General features: G+C 39.3%; 3 protein-coding genes across 3 annotated transcripts; 1 reads left to right on the plus strand and 2 right to left on the minus strand.

The window, feature by feature from the left end:
- The first annotated feature begins 326 nt into the window (after positions 1-326).
- On the plus strand, positions 327-8,979 carry LOC106639238 (beta-1,4-glucuronyltransferase 1). Its single transcript, XM_089592225.1, has 6 exons — positions 327-753; positions 1,330-1,455; positions 1,548-1,784; positions 6,373-6,708; positions 6,779-7,021; positions 7,096-8,979. The coding sequence occupies exons 1-6, from the start codon at positions 358-360 to the stop codon at positions 7,291-7,293; spliced, it is 1,536 nt and encodes a 511-aa protein (XP_089448351.1). The 5' UTR covers positions 327-357; the 3' UTR covers positions 7,294-8,979.
- Positions 8,980-10,932: 1,953 nt separating this feature from the next.
- LOC106639228 (apyrase) lies at positions 10,933-14,200 on the minus strand. The gene is made up of 11 exons (XM_014352740.2): positions 13,787-14,200; positions 13,483-13,705; positions 13,305-13,421; positions 13,162-13,242; positions 12,853-13,063; positions 12,657-12,765; positions 12,503-12,597; positions 12,272-12,426; positions 12,051-12,203; positions 11,838-11,971; positions 10,933-11,758 (listed from the first exon to the last, which is right to left on the minus strand). Exons 1-11 carry the CDS (start codon positions 13,921-13,923, stop codon positions 11,536-11,538), a joined length of 1,638 nt encoding a protein of 545 aa, XP_014208226.2. The 5' UTR covers positions 13,924-14,200; the 3' UTR covers positions 10,933-11,535.
- Positions 14,201-14,509: 309 nt separating this feature from the next.
- On the minus strand, positions 14,510-20,756 carry Pp2C1 (protein phosphatase 2C). The gene is made up of 7 exons (XM_014350014.2): positions 19,820-20,756; positions 18,650-19,000; positions 18,340-18,560; positions 18,118-18,261; positions 16,830-17,925; positions 14,607-16,756; positions 14,510-14,535 (listed from the first exon to the last, which is right to left on the minus strand). Exons 1-6 carry the CDS (start codon positions 20,121-20,123, stop codon positions 16,212-16,214), a joined length of 2,661 nt encoding a protein of 886 aa, XP_014205500.2. The 5' UTR covers positions 20,124-20,756; the 3' UTR covers positions 14,510-14,535; positions 14,607-16,211.
- Positions 20,757-21,511: the final 755 nt, after the last annotated feature.

Here is a 21,511-nt window from a genome sequence, read left to right on the forward strand (position 1 = left end):
TTTTTTACCCAGTCCAATATGACGTATTTATATTCATGTCGAGTCATTAAAATGTATTTGCCGTGGCCTGATTCCACATAAAATTTGTTTACCGATGATGATTTTGTCATTGACTATTTAATTGAAGTTTGTAGTCACCGGTCGCGTGCGAGAGAAAAATATCAAGGTCACAAAAGTTGTAGGTAAAAATTACCCCTGGGCTTGGGTGCAGAGCAAAGAGAGTGTCCATATGTAGGAAAAAAAAAAAGGGAAAAACGTGTACTGTTTGACGCAGGCAAGCGCAGGTGACGCGGATTGACGGTCGGTGGTGGCGCAGGCGGCGGAAAAGGAGCCGGCGAAAGGGTCGAGGGAGTCAGGATGTTCAGCGGGGCGATATGCAGGCGGGCCAATTGGCTGCTGAGGCTGTCGATAGTGTTGAACGTGTGCGTGGTGCTGTTGTTCGTGGGCACGCACTTTAGGTCGTCGGGGCCGTGGGTCGAGGAGCCGCCGGCAGGTTGGGCCGGCTCGACCCAGGACGCGCTCCTGGGCACGGCCATGAGGCCCGGCGCCACGGGCACCAGCGGCAGTAGCGTCACGGCCGAGACGAGCAAGACCGAGGGCGCCAGGACCAAGACCTCGCTGTCCTCCTTGGCGACGTCCTCCTCCTTGGCATCATCCTCGTCGTCCTTGGCTGCCCAGGTCGAAGCTAACAGGACCAAACTCGCGTCCGCAGAGACTGCCAGCGAGGTGGACCGAGCGAAAGCCAACCAGACGGTGAGGAAAGAGTTTTTTTTTTTTTTTTCGTTAAAGCTCGTGATTGCATATACCTATACTTTTGGCATGAAAAAAAAAAAAAAAAAAAAGTTGGCGCCGTATACGCACACGGTATTTGAATAATGTAAAATTGTTCGGCACGAGTTTCCTCGTACACACACGGGAGCATTGCACTCGCTTGTTGTTTGTAAATAACAAAAAGAAGTTTCTGCAAACGTGGTCTTCCAAAACTGGGCGTGTTCGGTTAATAAGTACACCAATATAATATATTCCTCTCGAAATAGTAAAAACAAAAAAGGTTTCTCTTGTAAATGACTCCTCGTTTCAAACTGTGCGGTGCGTGCAAATTTATACAAAATTTACGAAAATGCGTCACCGAGCGCTCAATAAACAATCAAATCGATCGACTATTTGGCCAAGCTTATATGATGGATGAAAATTTGAACAGAACGAAAAGAATGGCCATTGCAGTAGACGAGAAATATGAAAATTCATTAGATTGTTAAATTTGTTGGAAATGTAATGTGTAAAAGAAACCATATCTGACGAGAACGATTGTGGATTATTCCGTCGCAGGCGAACCAGAAACCCGAGCTCACGCTGCAAGAGGCGATTGAGTGCAACGACAAGCCCTTGAATCGGAAAACGTCCCAGCGCGGCGACTACTGGGTGCTCTACAACTACGTGCCGATGAGCGAAAAGGTACGCACACCGACGTTCTTCCATTATCTTTTTTTTTTTTTATATAACCCATCCAGAGACGTTAAAAAAAAAAAAAAAAAAAAAATTTTCAGCCTCACTGCTGGGAAAGCGTCACGTACACGACGCACGCCGACTACACGTTTCTGGACAACCTGGAGCCATTGCTGGACAGGTGGCGGGCACCGATCTCCATAGCCCTCCACGCGCCCGGCGGCGATTTCCCGCCCACCATCGAGGCTATCAAGTACGCGCGTACCTGCGCCGGTCCGCTCGTCTCGCGCTACGTCACCTTTCACGTCTACTTCAGCAGCAAGCACATGCCCAAATACGTGAGCATACGCATTACTATCATTACTTTATCATGTGCCTGTGTGTATATATATATGTATAATATTTATGGGCGCGGAAACACACCCCCCTACAATCAGCGACAAAGCAAGTGTACGCCTTCAATTCCATATTTTCTCGGTCGACCTCTATATACTTGGTCAATGGATTACACGCAGGGGCTATTATACACTGCTGGTATAAACAACGCACTTAAACTCGCGGTCCATGCCCGTTTGTTTGTATATATTTCACGTGTGATTAATTATATAGATATGAGAGAAGGAGAGCTTTTGTAACGCGTATACGTAAATTTATGCAGTGAGAGAGAGAGAGAGATGTATGTAGCGCGCGATCGAGGTCGACGATCTCGCTCGCTCTTCCCCCGATCCCCCGTGTTATCGTATCATCTGCAGTCCGTCTTGATTTGTTGTTTCGTTGCCATGTACATTATAGGCACTTGCTCGTCTCTCGCGCGTGTGTGCAAGTACTATGTGGATCAGAGTGTTAATTGAACGCTTTTTGCGCGCTCTGCTTGTTTTTAGGAAAAGACGAGACAAATTTCCTCTTTTTTTTTTTTTTTTTTTTTCCTCCAATCAGGATGTATACGTGTACGTATACGCATACGGAAAATGTGTGTCGTTACGCTCGTCTCTTTGGGCTTGACGATTCCTTCCAAAGTTTCGACAGTGTGTATATAATATGAGCCCGTCAAATTAAACGTACGTGTAGGTATACATCTCTTTCAAAATATATAGTATATAATACGTAGTATTCGTGTTAAATGTGATGCTTCAAGTATGAAAAACCTCCATCTCAAACTTATGGTCCTTCTCCCGTCACGTCGTCAGAGTCACTCCTCTACTCCCGCAATTTTGGCCCTTGTGATATTATTGTGTCGAGGACACGTCTCGATTTCTCGATCATCCGAAGAGCGCGTCTCGTCGCCGGAACATTTCATGCACTTTAACTGTTATAAAGTAAGCGTGTGTGTAAAAGGGTGATTGTCAAGCAAACGGCTCCTCCTCTCTTTTATCCATATGTGCGTAAGTACAGGCACACGAGAGAGCGCCTACTTTTACTTATAGGTGTACTCTCTCGCGGGGAAGAATGTGTATATATATCAGCTGTATAGGTACATTGAGGTGAGATGATAACGTGGAGTATACATTTACGAGGCAATTAGTCCACATCCGCGTCCCAACGAGACAATGGAGGAGAGATTTCTCTCGTAGAGGGAAAAGAGGATAAAATATGGCTTTATTGATTTATGGGACGATCATCTTGGAGGAGAAAGAAACATTATCCTGTATTATTACGAGCACTACTTTCCTCCCATATGTATATATATTTTACCAAGTTTTTCACCCCTTTTTCCAAAAAGTGATGGATCAATGAAGATACATAGAATCGTTTGTCAGCTCGCAATGAATGATTTAAAATGAATTAGGTACTTTGTCGATTTATCGGCCGATTCAGGAAAACCGATCGCGTCTCGCGTCTTCTCGACGTAAAAGCCGATCAGAAAATCGTGGGCTCTTTTCTCTCCATAAACGCCATCAGAGGGAGATCGAGTCGGGGCACCAAGTGCTGCCGATCCAGTTTCCCCGTCACCTGTACTTATATGTATACACCCACTTCCCTTTTATGCTACACTTGTAGAAATAAAGTCGTAAAGGACGAGCAACTCCGTTAAAAAAAAAAAAAAAAAAAAAAAAAGGTCAATCGCACGCACGTGGAGGATGATGGGAGATGAGGTGGGGGGAGGTTCGTTTTTCCATGACCTCGATCATCGATCCAACGCGAACAAATAGTCGGAGAGAAACTGCAGATGCTGTCGTGATTTTTTTTTTCAATGCATAGGATACTCGTGCGTCATACGGACGACTGAAACGTTAAAATACTTGGTTTGGCTGTTTTGTAATTATGAATGTCGTTGCTTTTTTTTTTTTTTTTTTTTAAATCATGCATATCAGTCAATTAATGCAAAAAGTTGCCCATTAGATCTTTTTATCAATATTTCTTAAAATACGAATTGTAAACAAAAAAAAATTTTAATATATTAATGGCTGTTATTAAAAAAAACAAAAAAAAAACATCTTTGAATTTGTATTTTGATATTATATTATGTTTACCGAATCAGTGGCAGAAGTAATAATTTATGTCCTTCGCCTCCTTTTCCCTCGGATGTTCACAAAAGTGCAGATATATCATTTTATCGAGGTATCTATTGTTCTTTCTACCGCACAGTAGGTCAACTCTGTTATTATTCCCCTCTGGTGCTCTTTTTCTTTTTCATTCGCATAGCAAACCCAAAATATATATGTATATACATAATTGGGAGGATCAAGTACGCTCGCACGGCGTGAAATTCTTTTTTTTTTTTTTTTTTTTTTCACGAGTTTGTCTTTTTTTTTCTTCTCATAAGCATTATGATTGGCACGTACGGAATTTGAGATGTAAAATGTCTATTGTAGTTAATTTAAAAAAAAATCCTTTTGCGCGTACTGTTGGAACAATAGCGTTAAAAAAAAAAAAAAAAAAAAAAACAGAGCCACAGATAAACCACACAGTCCCTTGCATTGTTTCTCGCGAAACTGGGTTGAAAAAAAAAAAAAAAATGTGCATACGTATAATATATACACTCTGATTAACGCGTTTGTCGCTAAACGGGAGTATTATGCCCTTTTCAACGGTGCTGTATTTCTAGAATTACGTAATAATCCGTGGAAAAAAAACATTTGTTCTTTCCATCGAGACAGAAGGGGAAAGTTTATTCCTGACTCTCGTTGAGGAAAGAAAGAAAGAGGGTGTAAAACGGCACTTGTACCAAGTGAAAATTGAATGTTTCACCACGTCGCTAATTGTTGTTTTCGCAGCGCCGAATAACTCTCACTTCGCCTCACCGGTGCTTTTGACATTTTGTAACGAGCGCGTTTGCGCACCCTTTGGGAGTATTTGGAGAGTCTCTGAAACTCTGCTAGGAAGTTTTAAATAATCGCACGTTGTAAATGCTCTTATTATCGAACAATAATCATGTAACGGAGGATTTAATATCTCGTTTGTTAAAAAACGGAAGAGAAAATAAAATAAATTGTTTCACACGTTTGGTCAATTTTATTCGTCATGCGATTTTTTTTTTTCATTACAGTTCTTCAAATTATCATTGATTTTATCATGAATCGACTGTTTTGTTTGAAAAAAAATTCATCTCGATGATCTGTCCTTATTTTGGTTAACCGATGTAATTCATCTGTACGCAAAAGTGCGTAACTAAACAGAGGCAATAAGTCATCTTTAAATTATGTATCAATCATTGTCACAATACAAAGTATACTCGTGCACTTTTTTCAAGCAAAATACAACATTGTACAAGACGAACAAACAACGAAACATCAAATCGGTTCAGCGCGAAATTTTCAGTCAATTTTGCAATGTTAGGCAGTGACTCGGCAAAGCCGATTATTAAAGTTGCATCAGCACGAAATCGGTGCCTCCTGCAAACGATGACGAGAAAACTCAAATCTATACGTACATATAATAAGTGTGTGTGCAATATTGCATGGGGAAGACATTCGCAACAATGACTGTATACCCAACGGGAGCCAACGACGACAATTTTTTCCGTAATCGTCGATCGTTATATATATGTTAAGTAACGCCGATCGTAATTCATCGAACGGGCTCCACGTGAAATTTTTTTGCTCTTGCGGTTGGAATAACGATTTTTTTTTTTTTTTTTTTTTTTTTTTTTTTTAACCGGTAGTTTTGATGCGTAATACGGTCGGACTTGAGAGTAATAAATCCACTTTATTCGTTGGCATAACAGCCTTATTTTTATTTACGTAACAATACAAGCCCACAGTCTTTGTTCGACGCACGTACGGGTACGAGATCGGTAATTTACAAAATCCGATCTGTACAAGAGATCGTTTTATCGGGTTTAGTGTGATTCGCGGCAATTATATGGTTATGGAAACAGTGATTTTATTCTTCATTTAGTTATAACAACGTACAGCTGGGGAAAAAAAAAAAAATATTACACTGCAGTAGGTGATTCTTTGGAATGTCACTTTTGCCGTGTGCCCCCAATTACTTTTCCAAAACGATCGCACGATATACTTCAAACTTGATTCATGTATCATGTACAAATGGAATGGAAAACGTTTAAAAATAAATACACACCATATCCGCTCCACTAACCTGTCTCTCTTCCTTCCAAAAATGAACCATCGTCCGGAAATCGGTCAAGTAGAAAAACTCCACAAGCTCGACTTTCCCGAGTCCTCGTAGTCGTAGTGCAGCAATAAAACACGTCCCTCTCGGGGAACGTTACTTTCATCACAAATCTGCGCCGCGGATCTCTTCCGTATACTTTATTTAGTCTCATCGCGTAATTAACGATACTGACTTTTCTTATATTATTCTCATTCCACAACCATACCCTACAAAATGTATTCCAATCACCTCGAGATTCGACTTGAATAGACATTGAAAACACATGGATGTTTCATCATTTTGAAAGTTGTTTTTTTTTTTGTCCCCCAAAATGCAACGTAAAGAAAACAAACGAAAAAAATTAATTTCCAGATCCCATCCGGCGACAGGGTGTCGAACGATCGGGCCAACTGCAGCAAACCGGCGCCCTGGGCGAACGTGAGCGTCGCCTCGATGTACAAGACCGAGCGCAAGCTCCTCTACCCGGTCAACGTCGGCCGCAACGTGGCCCGCGAATCGGCGAGCACCCGCTACGTCCTCGCCAGCGACATCGAGCTCTACCCGAGTCCCGAGCTCCCGGCCAACTTCCTCGAGATGGTCAGGCGCAAGGCGCACCCGGCCCTGAGCCGACCCAACCCCAAGGTCTTTGTCCTCTCGATCTTCGAGGTTGACGAGAAGAGCCAACCGCCCAGAAACAAGACCGCACTGGTGAGTTGACTTTTCCTCCCCAGCTCTTACCGATGTGGCTTGTACATCTGATCTCTTTGGGGGCGGGCAGATGCAAATGCTGAAGACGGGCTCGCTGATACCGTTCCACAAGAAGCTGTGCTCGGGCTGCCACAACGTCCCAAGGGCCAAAGAGTGGCAGGAGGCCAAGGAGACCAGGAGCCTCAGCGTCTTCCACATCGGCAAGCGCACGGGCTCGTTCGTCCACTGGGAGCCGATCTACATCGGCACCAACGACGACCCTCTCTACGACGAGCGGCTCAGCTGGGAGGGCAAAAGCGACAAGATGACCCAGGTATATTTGTTTGTCCCTTTCCCCTCTTCTTGAATTTTACCAATTTTTTCACCACCAAATGATGCAACTTGCAGGGTTACGCGTTGTGCGTCCTGAACTACGACTTTTTGATCTTGGACAACGCGTTCCTGGTGCACAGGCCGGGCATCAAGGTCTACAAGAAGGACGCCTACAGGGACACCCTCACCGCGAAGACGAACGTCCTCATCAAGAAGATCATCACGCCCGAGCTGAAGGTGCTCTACGGCACCAAAAAGGGCTGCGCCGTCTAGTTGACGGGGGGGAGGAGGAGGAAACGAAAAAATAATCATGTGTGCCAAACTCTCCGCCCCTCTTTTTTTTTTTCTTTTTTTTTTTTTTTTTTTCCTTACCATACGTCATTATCGTTGTTATTGTTGCTCTTGTTGTTGATTGTGCCCCTTCGCGCGGCCACGCTTCTTTGTATATTCCCCGCTCGCAAGTGGCGAGGATTTTTTTTTTTCCAATACGTATGCGTATACCACATAGGAAGGCTGGCTCAGGTGATTGTCTTTCTGGCGATACCGAGGGGATCTTGGCCGTTAGATTATTTCCTTGCACCGCACTTTGTTCTCGTTGTTGGTGTTGTTCGTTTTAATTGGCACGTCTTGGAACACACAGTACAATCAAATTTGTACTTGGCGTACGTAAGTTGAAGGCTTTTCAAAAAAAAAAAAAAAAAAAAAAAAAAACAAAGAAATGCGGAACGTCACGTAATTCAATACGTGCACTTCTAAAAAGTTTGACAGTGCATTGGAGGAGTAAGAAATCGTGGGTGATTATTTTTGGAAAATACTATAGGATGTAAGGCGCTTGGAGGTGAACAAAAACAAAAACAAAAAAAGTTTGCGAGAACGTGCGACTTGGGTTCGATGAAATGAGGAGCACACGCATGGATACATATATATTTTTCTACATCTGCCGAGGAAAGAAAAATCGCGTTCCAGGATATACAATCGGCGAGGGATAAAGTCACGAAGAAGCCGTTCGATTTTCTTTTACGTTCCACGAGTTTAAAAGAGTGAAAGACAAGTACGAAGATTCAAACGAACTTTTCCCCTATACCGACAACTTTCCACTTTCGACTTTACATACATACACATATGCATTAGGTCGTCGCACTGTATATCTATCTACTTCTCTATTACCGTGTAGATTCTTAACTAGACTTAGGTATATATCGACGCATGAAGTAGGTGGCAATCGATTGAGTTTTTTTTTAATTTTTTTATTATTATTATATTGCCTTTGCGGAGTGTACTAGTTTTTTCACGTATGGCGAATAAGCGATTCATCGCAGCATTTGTTCGTTTGTAAGATTAACTAGAGAATCATGAAAAAAAAAAAAAAAAAAAATTACACGCATACTCGCTAAGAAATATTGTTGAATCTTGATACGTAAATTAACACTTTTCCTTTCAAGTATCGTCAGCGCATAGAATAGAGGAATTTATTTTTCAAGAAATTTCAATGATTCAAGACATTTCTTTTATCGCTGCTGTAGCATCTCTGAAAGAGATGTGAAAATGTGGATGATCAATTATACACCAAGTGAGCAAACACTACGAATAATATATTGTGCAATGGAAGTGATGGCATTGTAAATGCACGATATATATCATGTTTTTTCCAAGTTACGAGGCGTCTGTGACGCGATGGGAGTTTAGTCGTTCAATAGCATGTTAGCGTGTATCTATATACATGAATATGAATATTTTTTTAATAACTACGAAACGAAAATGTGTACATTGTAATATACATCACGTCTTTTCCCCTTAGGGTTTGTATTTTATTTGTCGATTGGGTGTACATTTTTTTTATATGTAAAAACGATACAAACGCGAGCGGAGACATTACTTTTGAAAGTATTTTTATAGAACCCGACGGTCTGACGATCGTATGTAGATGAAAAAAAAAAAAACCAAAAAAAAAACAAAAAAAACAAAAAAAAAACTAGAGAACAAAACAGGTCCCAGTTGAAATTATTTACTTGTACTTTCAATGACTATATCGAGTAGGTAAACACACCACTGAGCACCAACGCGATTATTATTCTCGATCGGATCGCGAGTTCCTAGTGGGTGACCCTTTTCGTTTAAAAAATATCGACACAGACATATTCGGCTGTGCAAAGCTGAATCATGTTTCAACTGCTGTTAAACAAAAGTAAGTGTAACTGAACAAAAAAAAAAAGAGTATACGATGATTGTGTACAATAAAGAAAAAAAAAGGGAATAAAAGTATGACGTGTAAATATTCTGTGTGCCTTACGAGAGACAAAAAAATCTCAAAGCTTTAGAAGACGTGTTTTAAATACCTACGTATTAAGCCGTTGCCGCGATCGCGTATCATCGCACTAGTTGTTTGCACTTCTTTCATTATTACTGTTCGCGTAACCATAATGCGCCACCTGCTCCTACGAAAAAAAAAAAAAAGTCCCTTTCTTCTCGAATTTTTGACGAATGAGTAGACATTGTTTTAGAGACGACCTTACATTCGTAATCTGTTGATTATTTAAGACACTTATCGTTTAAGCGGTTATTTTTTTAATGTTTAAGACATACCTACTTTGTATACTGTTTAATTATGCTAAGGAAAAAAAAAAATAGTATCAGTTTGGCTTTAAGCTTGGTGGATCGGATACTGCGTTCCGAGGATCCCGGTTGTTTAAACAATCATGAGTAAGACTCACTTTTTTCCCCGTGTATAGGTATTATCAAACTGCGGACACGAATAATTCGTCGTATACTTAATTATTAGTATTTTTTTTTTTTCTTTTCCATGATTTGCCATTTATATGATACGTATAAAACTACACAACAAACTACGAGATTTCTCGGAAAATTTTTGTAATCACTGGTCAATAATACTTTTATCTAATTTTCTAAGTATGCTGTAGGTATATTTGAACATAACACGTAATATGTTTGATTCGATTTTCTGAGAAATCTCTTTGCCAAAGTAACTTACCATTTACTTTTTCATGGTATATGTATCTCTAAAAACAATCAAAATGTAGAAAAATTTTTCTGAAAAATACGTTGCAAGTTCCGTTAACAGAGCTGAATACATTATGATTGGTTTTTTTTTTTTTTTTTTTTTAATCTCTGGCACTACTGTATTACATCCGTGTGTACGTAAGTTTTGTAAATGGCTATAATTGGCTAATCGACTGACCAGTATATGTAATATAATCACAAAAGAGTTGGCTTTAGAACGAAAAAAGAGAAAAAAAGTAGTATTTGTAGATGAACGACAAAGAGAAGATATACAAATATGATAAATATTAAAATCAGAGACGTACTTGGTAGACTTAATTATTATTATTATTATTATTATCATTATTGTTTCTTATTATTATATGCGTGCTCTTATCAATGTGCCACACTCACGCGAGAGTCCCGTAAACACGATGAACAAAAAAAACCATTTTATGTACATGTATATTACATTTTTTATAAACGAAGGACTGTTTTGAGAAAAAAGTGAAAGCAAAACTAATAAAGTTTACACCATTTTGTCATTGTATTTTTATCCGAATGAAATTATAATTAATTGCGTATTGAAACCTAAGCTGTCTCAAGTGACGTTATTATTGGGTTTTTTTTTTTTTAATATTTCAAAACTTTGAATTGAAAAATTCTATTTTATTTAAAACTTTGATAATGAAAACAATGCCATAAAACTATAATTAGGTCTTGTTATTGAAAACTGAGTTGCAAGGATTGTTGTATGGTCTTAAAAAAATCATTACTTTTTTTTTATAAATTCAGGTGTCTAAAGGAAAAGCTCATGTTTACAATTCAATAGTTTTTACGAAAAAAGTGATGATGTATATGTATTTTTTTTTATAATTTAATTTAAGTTGCCTGTAAACTACGTAATAATGTAAGAAAAAAAAAAAAAACAATGTAATGGGGTACCGAAATATTGAACTTCTTGTGTAAGTAGGAAAAGGTGCGAATTAAATAAGATTTATTTGGAGCTACGATCGCTATAAATACAAAAATGTCTCATTGTTGTTTCTATCTTTTGAAAGAAAAAGAAAAAAAAAATAGGGCACTCACATTTTAGATGTATCATTTTTACCATTGTGCTTCACCCGTGAGGTGTAATGGAAAATAAGTGCGGCAGAATAGAAAAAAAAAAAAAAAAAAAAGTGCAGGTGATAGACAAAGAACGAAATTTTTTTACTGTTGAAACTGATAAAACTGATCAAGCACTGTCTTTATTGAAAATTCATAATCGTTGTAAGAGAAAATAATGCTCTTAATGATTATCGTGATTAATACAAGTGATGACGAATACAATGATGATCATGAGCCTGTGAGGTGGCAACTTAATTCAAATGAAACTATTGAAAAATATAGAGATTATCAAAGATAAAACTATCGTTTCAATTGATATTTGACCTCCCATCATTCATCAAAATCCTGCTACTTATATTCGTCTACACAAATTTTACTTTTCAGCTTAAATCACATATACTATCTAGCCTACTGAAATATCATTCGAGCTCCTGGTTTCACATTGTTTATCACTTTGACTCTCTTGACGTAATCAACCAAGTTGTCCACGTCTCTGGTTTCACCTTTGACTATGAGCCGGTGTTTTTTCTGAATCGTTTTATAAGCACTCGTGAGAAGATAGCTGGCAACGACGATCCTGTAACGTTTCTGAAGATCCAAAATCTCAAATTCCTCCGTACATTGGGAACACCTGGGCAAAGGAAAATAATCGCGTTGACACAAAAGTTTACCCTACACGTATACGTTTAAACAAAATTGTGCCCATATACCTGACTTTCACATCGACAACCTTAGAATTCGTGTTCTTCAGATTGTACGTGACTTTCAAGCCAGACCAGTGCAGTAGCTTGTAATTGACAAAACTAGTGTTGCTCACGCTGGCTGCAACGTTTTCTTCGAGGACCTGACAACAGTTTTAATTATTAATATATAAATATTGTACTTGATGCGTGTGAGTCAAGAGAGTAAACAAATCCAACAACCTTCAGCAAGTCCGATCCTGCGAGTTCGATCAAATCCCAGGTATTGTTGTACGGCAGAGTCATGTAAATGTCCTCGTAAACGATTTCACCCGCGGGTATGCTGTTCTGGATGTTGAGCGCACTATTTAGACTGATGTTTGCACTACCTGCGTACTGTGTGAGTGTAAAAATAAATGCAATCGAAAATCCATCACAAGCAAGTGATTGATACGTGTATGTACCTTGTCGACCATAACATCCGTGATAAAATCGGCAAAACTACAATCGCCCGTAGAGCAGGTGCCGTTCAAAAAAACCCTCGTTTCGCCGACGTGGACTTTGCCGACTTTGTCGACGCCGATTTTCCACGGTCGCAATTTCTCGAGGATCGCGGGATCTTCAATACAAGGAAATAAGATTTTTTTTTTTTTTACGCATGATTATCACGAGTTAAGCATTTGGATGACGTGCACCTTCTTTGACTGCCCTGTCCAAATATATGGGATTCCCGGACCAAGTAACGATTTCGTTTCTCTCGTTGAATACCACTTTAAGGTCGCCCACGTATCTGCAATGATTGGCGAATTTATATCGATTCGTTACCGTTTTACCATAAATTGTACATACTTGGTGTAGGCACCAGCGTGAACGATAAGGACCGTTTTATTGGTGTTATCCCTTTGGGTGACAGCGATCGGATACTTGTCGTAGGCGAGCTCGCCCGAGGGTGGTGAATCTGTATAACAAAACAATCGAGGTGTGACACTGTATACTATATATATATATTTACAGATGAGTCTACAGGTACATGGGAACAACTCACTGGCGCCGGACCACAAGAGAATGTGAGAGTGTCCACCGACAATGACGTTTATGTCCGGGCACTCTTTGGCCATTAATTTGTCCCGGTCTATGCCGCAGTGACTCAACACGACTACTATGTCCACCCCCTGGGCTTTGAGCTTTTTCGCTTCGGCGTTGACGGTCTCGACTTCGTCCAGGAATTTCAACTTCCCCGTTGTCTTTGATATTTTCTGAGGGAAAAGTAAACGCGTCCAACACGACGTTTACAATATTTATAAGTACAGAGTGTTTTAATCGCCCTCGCACGCGCGTATGTATATACACGTACGTCTGTGTCGGAGAATATGACGCCGATGATACCGATGCGCTTGCCGCCCTTGACGATTGTCGTGCTGTTGGTGTAGACGTTCTATAGAAATCATCATTCCACATCGTCAGTTTTGTGTTGAATCAGATTTTTTTTTTCTTTACCTTCATCGACGGCTCTTTGCTGGTGTCAATGTTGGCGACGACCACGGGTGCTCTCAGTTGCCTCGCGAACGACGCAAAACCCGACACTCCGTCGTCGAAATCGTGATTACCGATGGTCTGCAAAGTGAAAACGTGACGGATCACGGAAGAAAAAAACAAATGGTTGCATGCATATTACCATGGCATCGTGGGGCAGGTCGTTCATGAAGGGCGCCGTGATGTTGCCGCGGTACAGGTCGTAGTAGAGCGTACCCTGGAAGTTATCCCCGGCGTTGAGAAACAGGGCGTTCGGCTGGTTTTCCTTGTACCGCTTGACGATCCGCGCGACCCTGGCTATGCCACCCACGCACTTGTCCGCGTCGTAGCACAGGCTACCACTTGGCGGTGAGACTGGCTCGTATCTGCAAACGCGGACATATACATTATACATATGGAGATACGTACAATATATCTTTCGACGAATTTTCAATGCGAGGTAGTACCTGGAATGAAAATCGCTCAGGTGGACGATGGACAGCTCGTATAAATCGGGCTTCTCGACGACCGCAGCACCGGATTGTGCTGTTACGGTGCAGAGTACTGTGAGGATGGCGAGCGAAGATTTTTTGGGAAACTTCATACTTCCGGACCTTTTTTTTTTTTTCTTTTTAAATGCAAGGGGGTCGTCTGAATTTTACGTTAGAGATCGGTACAACTGAGCTTTTAGATGTAATCGGTTCGAGAGTCGACACGGCAGTGCTCGAAATAAAACTGCTCCGCACGTGCAACCACCAGTATCAGTATGAACTTTAGAAAGTTTCCCTATAGTGTTTTTGTTGTGTCGACGGGGGGAACATTATCTCTACGCCGATGCAGCATGAGTACTTGCGTTACCATGCCTGATTAATTTATAAAATTATTGCTGTCGTGAGCTGAACAATAAATGTTTCGAGACATTTTTTTTTTTTTTTTTTTAGTTAAACAAATGGAGCTGTTAAATGTTTGAAAGTAACGTACTTACTTCGATGAGCTAAGGTGACATTGTATGATTTTCGATACTTCTAGTACGTACTTACACCAGAGATAAGTAGTTCGTCGAATCGGCCAAAATAGTAAATAAACGCGAAAGTCATCAAAACTTGGACTGTGTATTAGAAATACAAAGGGAATGGGGGAACAATCAGTTGAAGGGTGTACGTGAATAATAAGACCACAAACATTGTTTTATGAACAAATCCAAGGAAAAAGAGAACTAAAAAAGTTTTTTTTTTTATTCATATTTTATTTAAAAAATGGAAAATCTTAGAAAAATTAAAAATTTACCTTTTCCTTGTTTTTCAGTTTATTGTATTAACCTTCTTTCATTATAAAATATAATGTAAATACGCTTTATTCAATATCTCACTTTAAATTAACCCATTTGTAATCGTACTCCAACCCGTAATATATATATATACTTGATTCGCGCGGTACAACTCGGTTTCCTCGTTACAAAAATATTCATTTCAGAGGCGAGTGGACAATAAGGATACAATTTTCTTTTCTTTTAAATCCTTTTGCAATTATGTACACGAATAAACTATACATCAAAGCATGTAACTATACTCTTTGTAACATAGTACTTTCCCAACAATGCTTTACTTGGTTTTAATCAAGATTCATGAAATACAAAAGTTCATCTTTAACTTAATTCAAATATTTATATTTATTTGAAATTTAGATTTAAATTAATAATGTATACATATATTTGTATATAAAAATATCTTTCATCTGATCTTTCACATCAGTAATGCACAAAGGATCTTTGTATTTCATGTGAATTAAATACATCATACATATGTTTATCACAATGTTCAATTTTTTTTTTTTTTTTTTTATATTTCTTACATCTTTTAAAACAGTACAATGTAGTCAGTTTTTTTAAAACTGTTATTGCTTATACTATAATTGATTTCATACAAAAAAAGAATACTATCTACAGTTAAGACAATTTTAAAACTAAAGACTACAGTATAATAAAGATATTCATCTCTTGTGCTATTAATTCTGATGGATTATCTTGATCAATGCTTAAAATGAAACCAAGTGAAATATACTAACATTTGCGCAACAGTTTACGCAAAGTTATTTTAACTTTCATGTACAATAATTTAATATTAATTTCATACTTATTTTTAAAAGTCGAGCATGTATTTGAATGCCGTTAAAGTACATGCACGATTTCTTTGAATTCCATAGCGCCTGCATCAAACACATCCATAGCTTTGATTAGCAAAAGAACTACTACACGTCTTAAATTCGAGATGGCTTTCAACGAGGTCGCATATCAAACAGTTAAGCGAGTGAGGAAGATTAACATATTTTACGAAATAATGATTAACAGGGTACAAAAAGAATTACTGTTTACGTTTGTGGTGGTCACAACGTTCCAGTGTCACATACAAATGTAGATAAAACCATAACAAATTATGATCAGCTTCGATCAATTCGTTCCTGTAAAGTGTGAACATAGCAAACAAGTATCCACTCGCAAAGCGTAACGTGTGTTAGGATATAGAATTACTATTCTAAATTTTGCGAGTAAAATTTAATTTAAAATTAAGTTTAGTTATTATTTAAAAATAACGTGTATAGGAAGATAAGAAAAACTCTTGGAAGATGTCTGTACTAAGTTTATGTAGCGACGTTTTAAAATTTTAGAGGAATATTTGTCTTGTTAATTTTTTTCATTTAATTTTACCGAGTAATTCGACACATGTTATTTTTTAGCCTTCAATATAAAAATAACTTTGAATTATTAGTACATAAAAGTTAAATAACTGGGCAAAAATCGTTGAGAACACTAGTATACATTTTCTTTTTTACCTTTGCAACAACTGTAGTAAGGATAATAGAAATTTGAATATTTTTATTTTCACAAGGTATTTTCTAATAGCGAGACTTTTGCTGCGCATACCGACCAGAGTTTTGTGGATTGCACGGTATCGCAGTTAATAGAATACTCTCGTTCAGCACAGGTTGTTTACTGAGTTTTTGCGCCTGCATGAGTATCCTATTCGATTTCATAACGTCATACTGCCTAGCAATGGGAGCCGGCACTGTATGCCCCGCGATGTCGACATTTCTCGATCTCAGAGTCTTTATTGGCGTCGCTGCTATCGTGTCAGACCTGAGCCAACGTTTGGGCGTCGACGACGATGATTTCGTCGACGTGGACTCCGAGGCATATTCAATCATACTCATAACCGATTGTCTATGGCTGGTCGCGCAACTTACTCCTGTTCTGCTGGCACGACCCTGGTCCCAAAAGCTGTCACGCGTAATTTGAATACGACTCGTTGATCGATTAAAAGATGGACGTCTGATGGTTTTTACGGGAGTCGACTTCTTTTCCAGACTGCGACGTTTAAACGAGTTGGGCGAAGAGTGGCGTCTCTCCCGAATTCCATTTGTACTGGGATTCAGTACTCCATCTAACAATTAATAATTGAAAGTTAAAGCAAAATCCAAATCAATACTATACATGTATGCCTTATTACGACTTACTTGTTCTGGATGTAGACGCATCGCCGACGGACCACCGCATTTTATTGCGCAACTGATTCTCGACCTTCTGATTCGTTGGGTTGTTCTCGTCTTGCGTATTTCTCTGATCTTCAGATCTTGTTTTCCTCTTAAGACATAGTTCCCCGCTAACGCTATTTTTGGTTTCGTACTTGCAACTACTCGCGCTTTGCGTTCTAACACCAACTCTAAGATCTCCAGGTTCATTTCCCAACATAACTCTGCAACTTCTTTTCAAAGATTTGCTAACGTTTGTAACAGACAGACAGGACGTCGCCTTGGACGTAAGAGATTTTCTCTGTTGTCTCTGATTGTTTTGCGATACGTCAGTGCTGTGACGCCGCTTACGACCAGTTTGACGCATAATAGCGCTACCACTGTAGTTTTTCGAGACATACACTCTCTTTGTCAGTAGGCTATTGGTCGTAGTTTCATTTACGCAACTTCGTCTTAGCCTTGGACCATGAGGTTGAGGCTCGTTACATGTGATCGACTGTAAATCCTCATGGCTTAGATCGCTGGAAAATTGCTCGGCTTTCGGTACCTCTTGCAACCAACTCTTACGCTCCAGCAGGAACTTAGTATCTGATGCGTCAGATTCTTCGGATGCAATATTTGAGTCATCCTCTTTGCAAATGCTGCTTTCAACAATACTATGATCCAAATCAATTATCGACTCATTCAACATACCCGTGGAGGAATTATTGAGCTCATCGCTCACATTACTGGACGATATTTCGGCTACTTGGATGCTTTCTCCCACTACTGTGTCAACTTGGCTTAGATTTGACGTGTCTTTGGCTGGACTGGTCGTATTTTTGTTAATTTTTTCGCTTGAATGCTCTTTTGGTTCAGTAACGTTTTGATTAGAAGAGTCTGGATACTTGTGAACATCAAGGTTTGTGGCAGAAGAGATTTTTGGTTCAACAGATGCACAAGAAATAATTGGAGACTGACGAGTAGGACTTGGCGATGTAGATTTGTGGGTAGTTCGCACCATAGGCGTGTACTGAGATTCTGACACTGGTCGAGAGACTTGATTTGATTGCATTTGTTCTCGCTTTTGACTTAGTAGGATCTAAAAGTATGAACAAAATATTTTCTTAGTCATGATGTTTTAACGTACTTAAAAAATATAATCAAAGTATGCGTATTTATGATGCAATTTTCTATTAAATTAATGAAATATGATCACTTTGTAAGCTTAACGAAAAAAAAAAAAAAAAAAAAACAATTCCAAGGTCAGATAAAAAAGATTTTCTGCAATCACCTCACTGTGAGTTGGTCCTGGTGGATCAAGCATAAGGGTAACAACACTGGTATTATCAGCTCTCAATCTGGTAGAGGACCACTTGTCAAGAGCGCGATCTACTAAGCTTTTTGATGGGTTGATCCACATTTGTGCTTCTCCTTGCTGGAATTGTAGTGAATGGAAAACAATTTTTAATTCAAGTCATATTAAGTATTTCATATGCAAAAATTTTAACTTTACCTCATTTCCTGTCTGTTGCGAAGCAATTAAATGCTTTTCATTATGCTTTTCAGCTGCTTGGGCAATGGCTACTGCAGCTTGTGCAGAAAGCATGTTCCATAAGCCATCAGTACCAAAGATAAGACATCTATGTGTCTTGACATCAATTTCAATAACCTTAACATCAGGTTCTGGTGAGACCACAAATGTATTTTTGTCGGAATTATAGCTCCACAAGTCACCTTAAGCCATGTATGAGACGAAAATTAGTTTTCTTTGTATAAATTATACATAATGTACAAATAATATACAAAAGAAAGACGCTATTCACCTAGAGATCGAGCTACAGCTAAAAATGGAATTTCATCTATTTGAGTTGATCTACGAACAGGACCCTTGTGACCTAGCCTGGGCCTGTTCCATACGACTCTTGGAACTCCAGACTTGCTGACAACCTTTCCCCCAGACTCCTGAATCCTACTCATTTCAATTCCACACTCTGGCTTGTGATCTCTAGTCAGAGCTTTCGACTTCCATACTTGATCATCATTATCCTGGTATCCCAGAATTATAGCAGAGTCACCAACATGACCGATATAAATTTTGCCTTTGCGTATGAAAGCTATGCTGGCAGTCGTACCAGCGGTCGATGGCAGACCAGAAGCTGTTCTTGGCCACTTTTCTGTGGAAAATTGTTGTCATGAGTAAAAAAAAAAAAATTCCTCACTTTTTACAAATATCGATTAATTTATGTTTTAACTTTGACGTCAGTTCCAATTATACTTTGGTCTTGACAATTATTTGGTAGCAACAAAAGCTTAAAAAAGACAAGAAAGATGGCACATTTTACATTTCTTCCCAACCAAAACAAAACTTAAAAAATCCCGCTTTTCGATAGAGCAGTAGACGACGTTTTTTTCCACAGCGCGCAAGAATACATATTTATATATATATAGCAGAGAGACAGAGACACTAAACTAGACAGTTTTGCTCTGTCGGAGGTGTTACATAACCTAGATTAATTTACTGGACCAATAGGTGGGAGATAATAAAAAAAAAAAAGATAACTTGGACAATCGAAGGAGCAGCCTACACTTGAGCTTTCTATCTCTTGAAGTGTCTCCCTGCTGCAGAAGCGCTCGCGCGTGAACCGTTATATGAAGACGGAAGATCACCCACACACATGCAAACGTTACACTTGACGTGCGCGCCTTGCTGGCGACGGAAAATACGCGGGACACACGGAGTACGTGGACATTATATCTATACCTATACGTGTGCATTCTTTCGTTCGTCTCTCCGTTATTTCATGTTCTCGCTGAAAACAGAGAAATCTGTGTTGTGTGCATTGTAGGCTGGCTCTGTTTTTATTCCCAAAAACGATAACAGAAGGGTGGAGCTCTTAGCTCTTATCTATAGAAGCCACGAGTACTCGCCAATAACAATCGAGTATAGGAAAACAAGGAGTATTACCCGAAGCATAATAGAAGAAAAGACGTACCAAGCTCCTTCCACATAGCGTAGTGCGTGTTGACATAGCCGTCGCGAATGGCTTTGAGGACGTCCTCGTCGTTGTCGCTCCAAAAATTTTTCTGTTTTATGATGATATCCATGAGATTCTCCTTGGCGAAGGTCGCGGCCTCGCCACCACCGTGTCCATCGAATATGCCGAAAAAGGCGTACTCGAGCTCCCGGTCGTTCGACGACTGCTGGTACGCCACGCTGAACGTGTCCTCCATGTATTTGCGGCCACCCTGGTTACAGTGGCCCGTAACTCGCAGATTCACTCCGATACCCATCGGCATTTTTAACGGGCTTGATTTACTCCTCCGTTGTTCTAACCCACTTTGTTCGCGCTTCTAATTGATTGTACCTTTTTAACAACTTTTGAACTTTCAACGAACGCAACGGCAAACTTTGGCGTGACACACAGGCAGGCGTTAACCTGCGCTCTTGTTCGTTCGAGGTTCGGGTCTAGAACTGACGACTGCGTTGTGTGTATGACGATCTTGTGACGTCTCTCCGTGAGACGCGCAGCTGCCACTGATCAACTGATGTTACGATTCAAGATTCAAGATAATCAAGATTGCCTCTCTTGAGTCTCACACACAAAGTGTATGAGGAATACTCAAGGATCCAGGCTCCAGGCAGGATCTATACTGAGTTCATCAAACGATCAATGTCCAATGATGATACTTGTGTATTTTTTTTACGCACACACGCACAACAGCAGCAGAAGCCTCGCGTTATACGTTAATTCAGCATTCAGCATAATATATATGATGCGGTTGCTCTAAGTATTATATACATCTCTGAATGCTATACGACTTTCTATATGCTTTGCGCTCCTCGAACTGGCAAGGTTTGTGGGAGAGCGAACAAGTACAGACTCGAATGGAAGATCGAAGTATATATAGGTATACCTACTTTGTGTGTCCGCACCGCACTGTCCAGTGTCCACAATGTGGACTGTGGACTGCACACTCGTCCATCACGTCCGCATGGCAAGTATATTGCACACGAGATATGTGCGCGCAGCTATAAATCACATTATTTTCGATTTTCGAATGAAATAAAACGAATTTCAGGTTTTTCGTGAAAATCGTGAAACATGCGCAGACGTATAGTAAACGAAGTGAATGGAAATTAACGTAATAGTATTAAATAAGTATTGTATAATTAGTAGAATAATAGTGTTACTATTACAGGTGGCAAAAAAACAAATTAAAACTAAATGTATTGTAATGAAATGATCCATATGTTATATATATATATATATATATATATATATATATATATACTAGCAGCTAAGTGTACCCATGGAGTACCCTACCATACCAACAACAGATACTCTTCATAGCCTGCCGTATCGACGGCTAACAATGGACACAGTTTTTTTTAGGGATTTTTTAATTTGAAACCACCTGCGCGAGATGGCGCTGACTCTGAGTTAAATGAAATTCAGTCAAATTATTGGATTCAAGATTCAAGGTAATAATCGGAATAATCCGTCCTTTATTAATGCCCTTAAAAGAGCCTTTATTTATATTACCAACGTAAATATTTAAACATGTATTCTCCGCTGCGTCAAAAGTTTGATAGATATATTTTTGTCAATAAACTATCAAACATAAGAAATACTTATTATAAGTATCAATGTATTACATGTGAAATATTGTATGTGTATATATCT

Source organism: Copidosoma floridanum, unplaced genomic scaffold (genome assembly GCF_036245765.1).
Source record: "Copidosoma floridanum isolate Cflo_tuat_1 unplaced genomic scaffold, Cflo_Japanese_pri ptg000014l, whole genome shotgun sequence".
Lineage (NCBI taxonomy): Eukaryota > Metazoa > Arthropoda > Insecta > Hymenoptera > Encyrtidae > Copidosoma > Copidosoma floridanum.

Coding starts and splice junctions, on each gene's coding strand:
- LOC106639238 (XM_089592225.1), top strand. CDS start 358: ATGTTCAGCGGGGCGATATGCAGGCGGGCCAATTGGCTGCTGAGGCTG. Junction 754..1,329: donor GAGCGAAAGCCAACCAGACG/GTGAGGAAAGAG, acceptor ATTCCGTCGCAG/GCGAACCAGAAACCCGAGCT. Junction 1,456..1,547: donor ACGTGCCGATGAGCGAAAAG/GTACGCACACCG, acceptor AAAAATTTTCAG/CCTCACTGCTGGGAAAGCGT.
- LOC106639228 (XM_014352740.2), bottom strand. CDS start 13,923: ATGAAGTTTCCCAAAAAATCTTCGCTCGCCATCCTCACAGTACTCTGC. Junction 13,064..13,161: donor TCATATTCTCCGACACAGAC/GTACGTGTATAT, acceptor CTTTTCCCTCAG/AAAATATCAAAGACAACGGG. Junction 12,204..12,271: donor CGGATGTTATGGTCGACAAG/GTACATACACGT, acceptor ACACTCACACAG/TACGCAGGTAGTGCAAACAT.
- Pp2C1 (XM_014350014.2), bottom strand. CDS start 20,123: ATGCCGATGGGTATCGGAGTGAATCTGCGAGTTACGGGCCACTGTAAC. Junction 19,001..19,819: donor CGCTATGTGGAAGGAGCTTG/GTACGTCTTTTC, acceptor AATTTTCCACAG/AAAAGTGGCCAAGAACAGCT. Junction 16,757..16,829: donor TGCGTCTACATCCAGAACAA/GTAAGTCGTAAT, acceptor ATTAATTGTTAG/ATGGAGTACTGAATCCCAGT.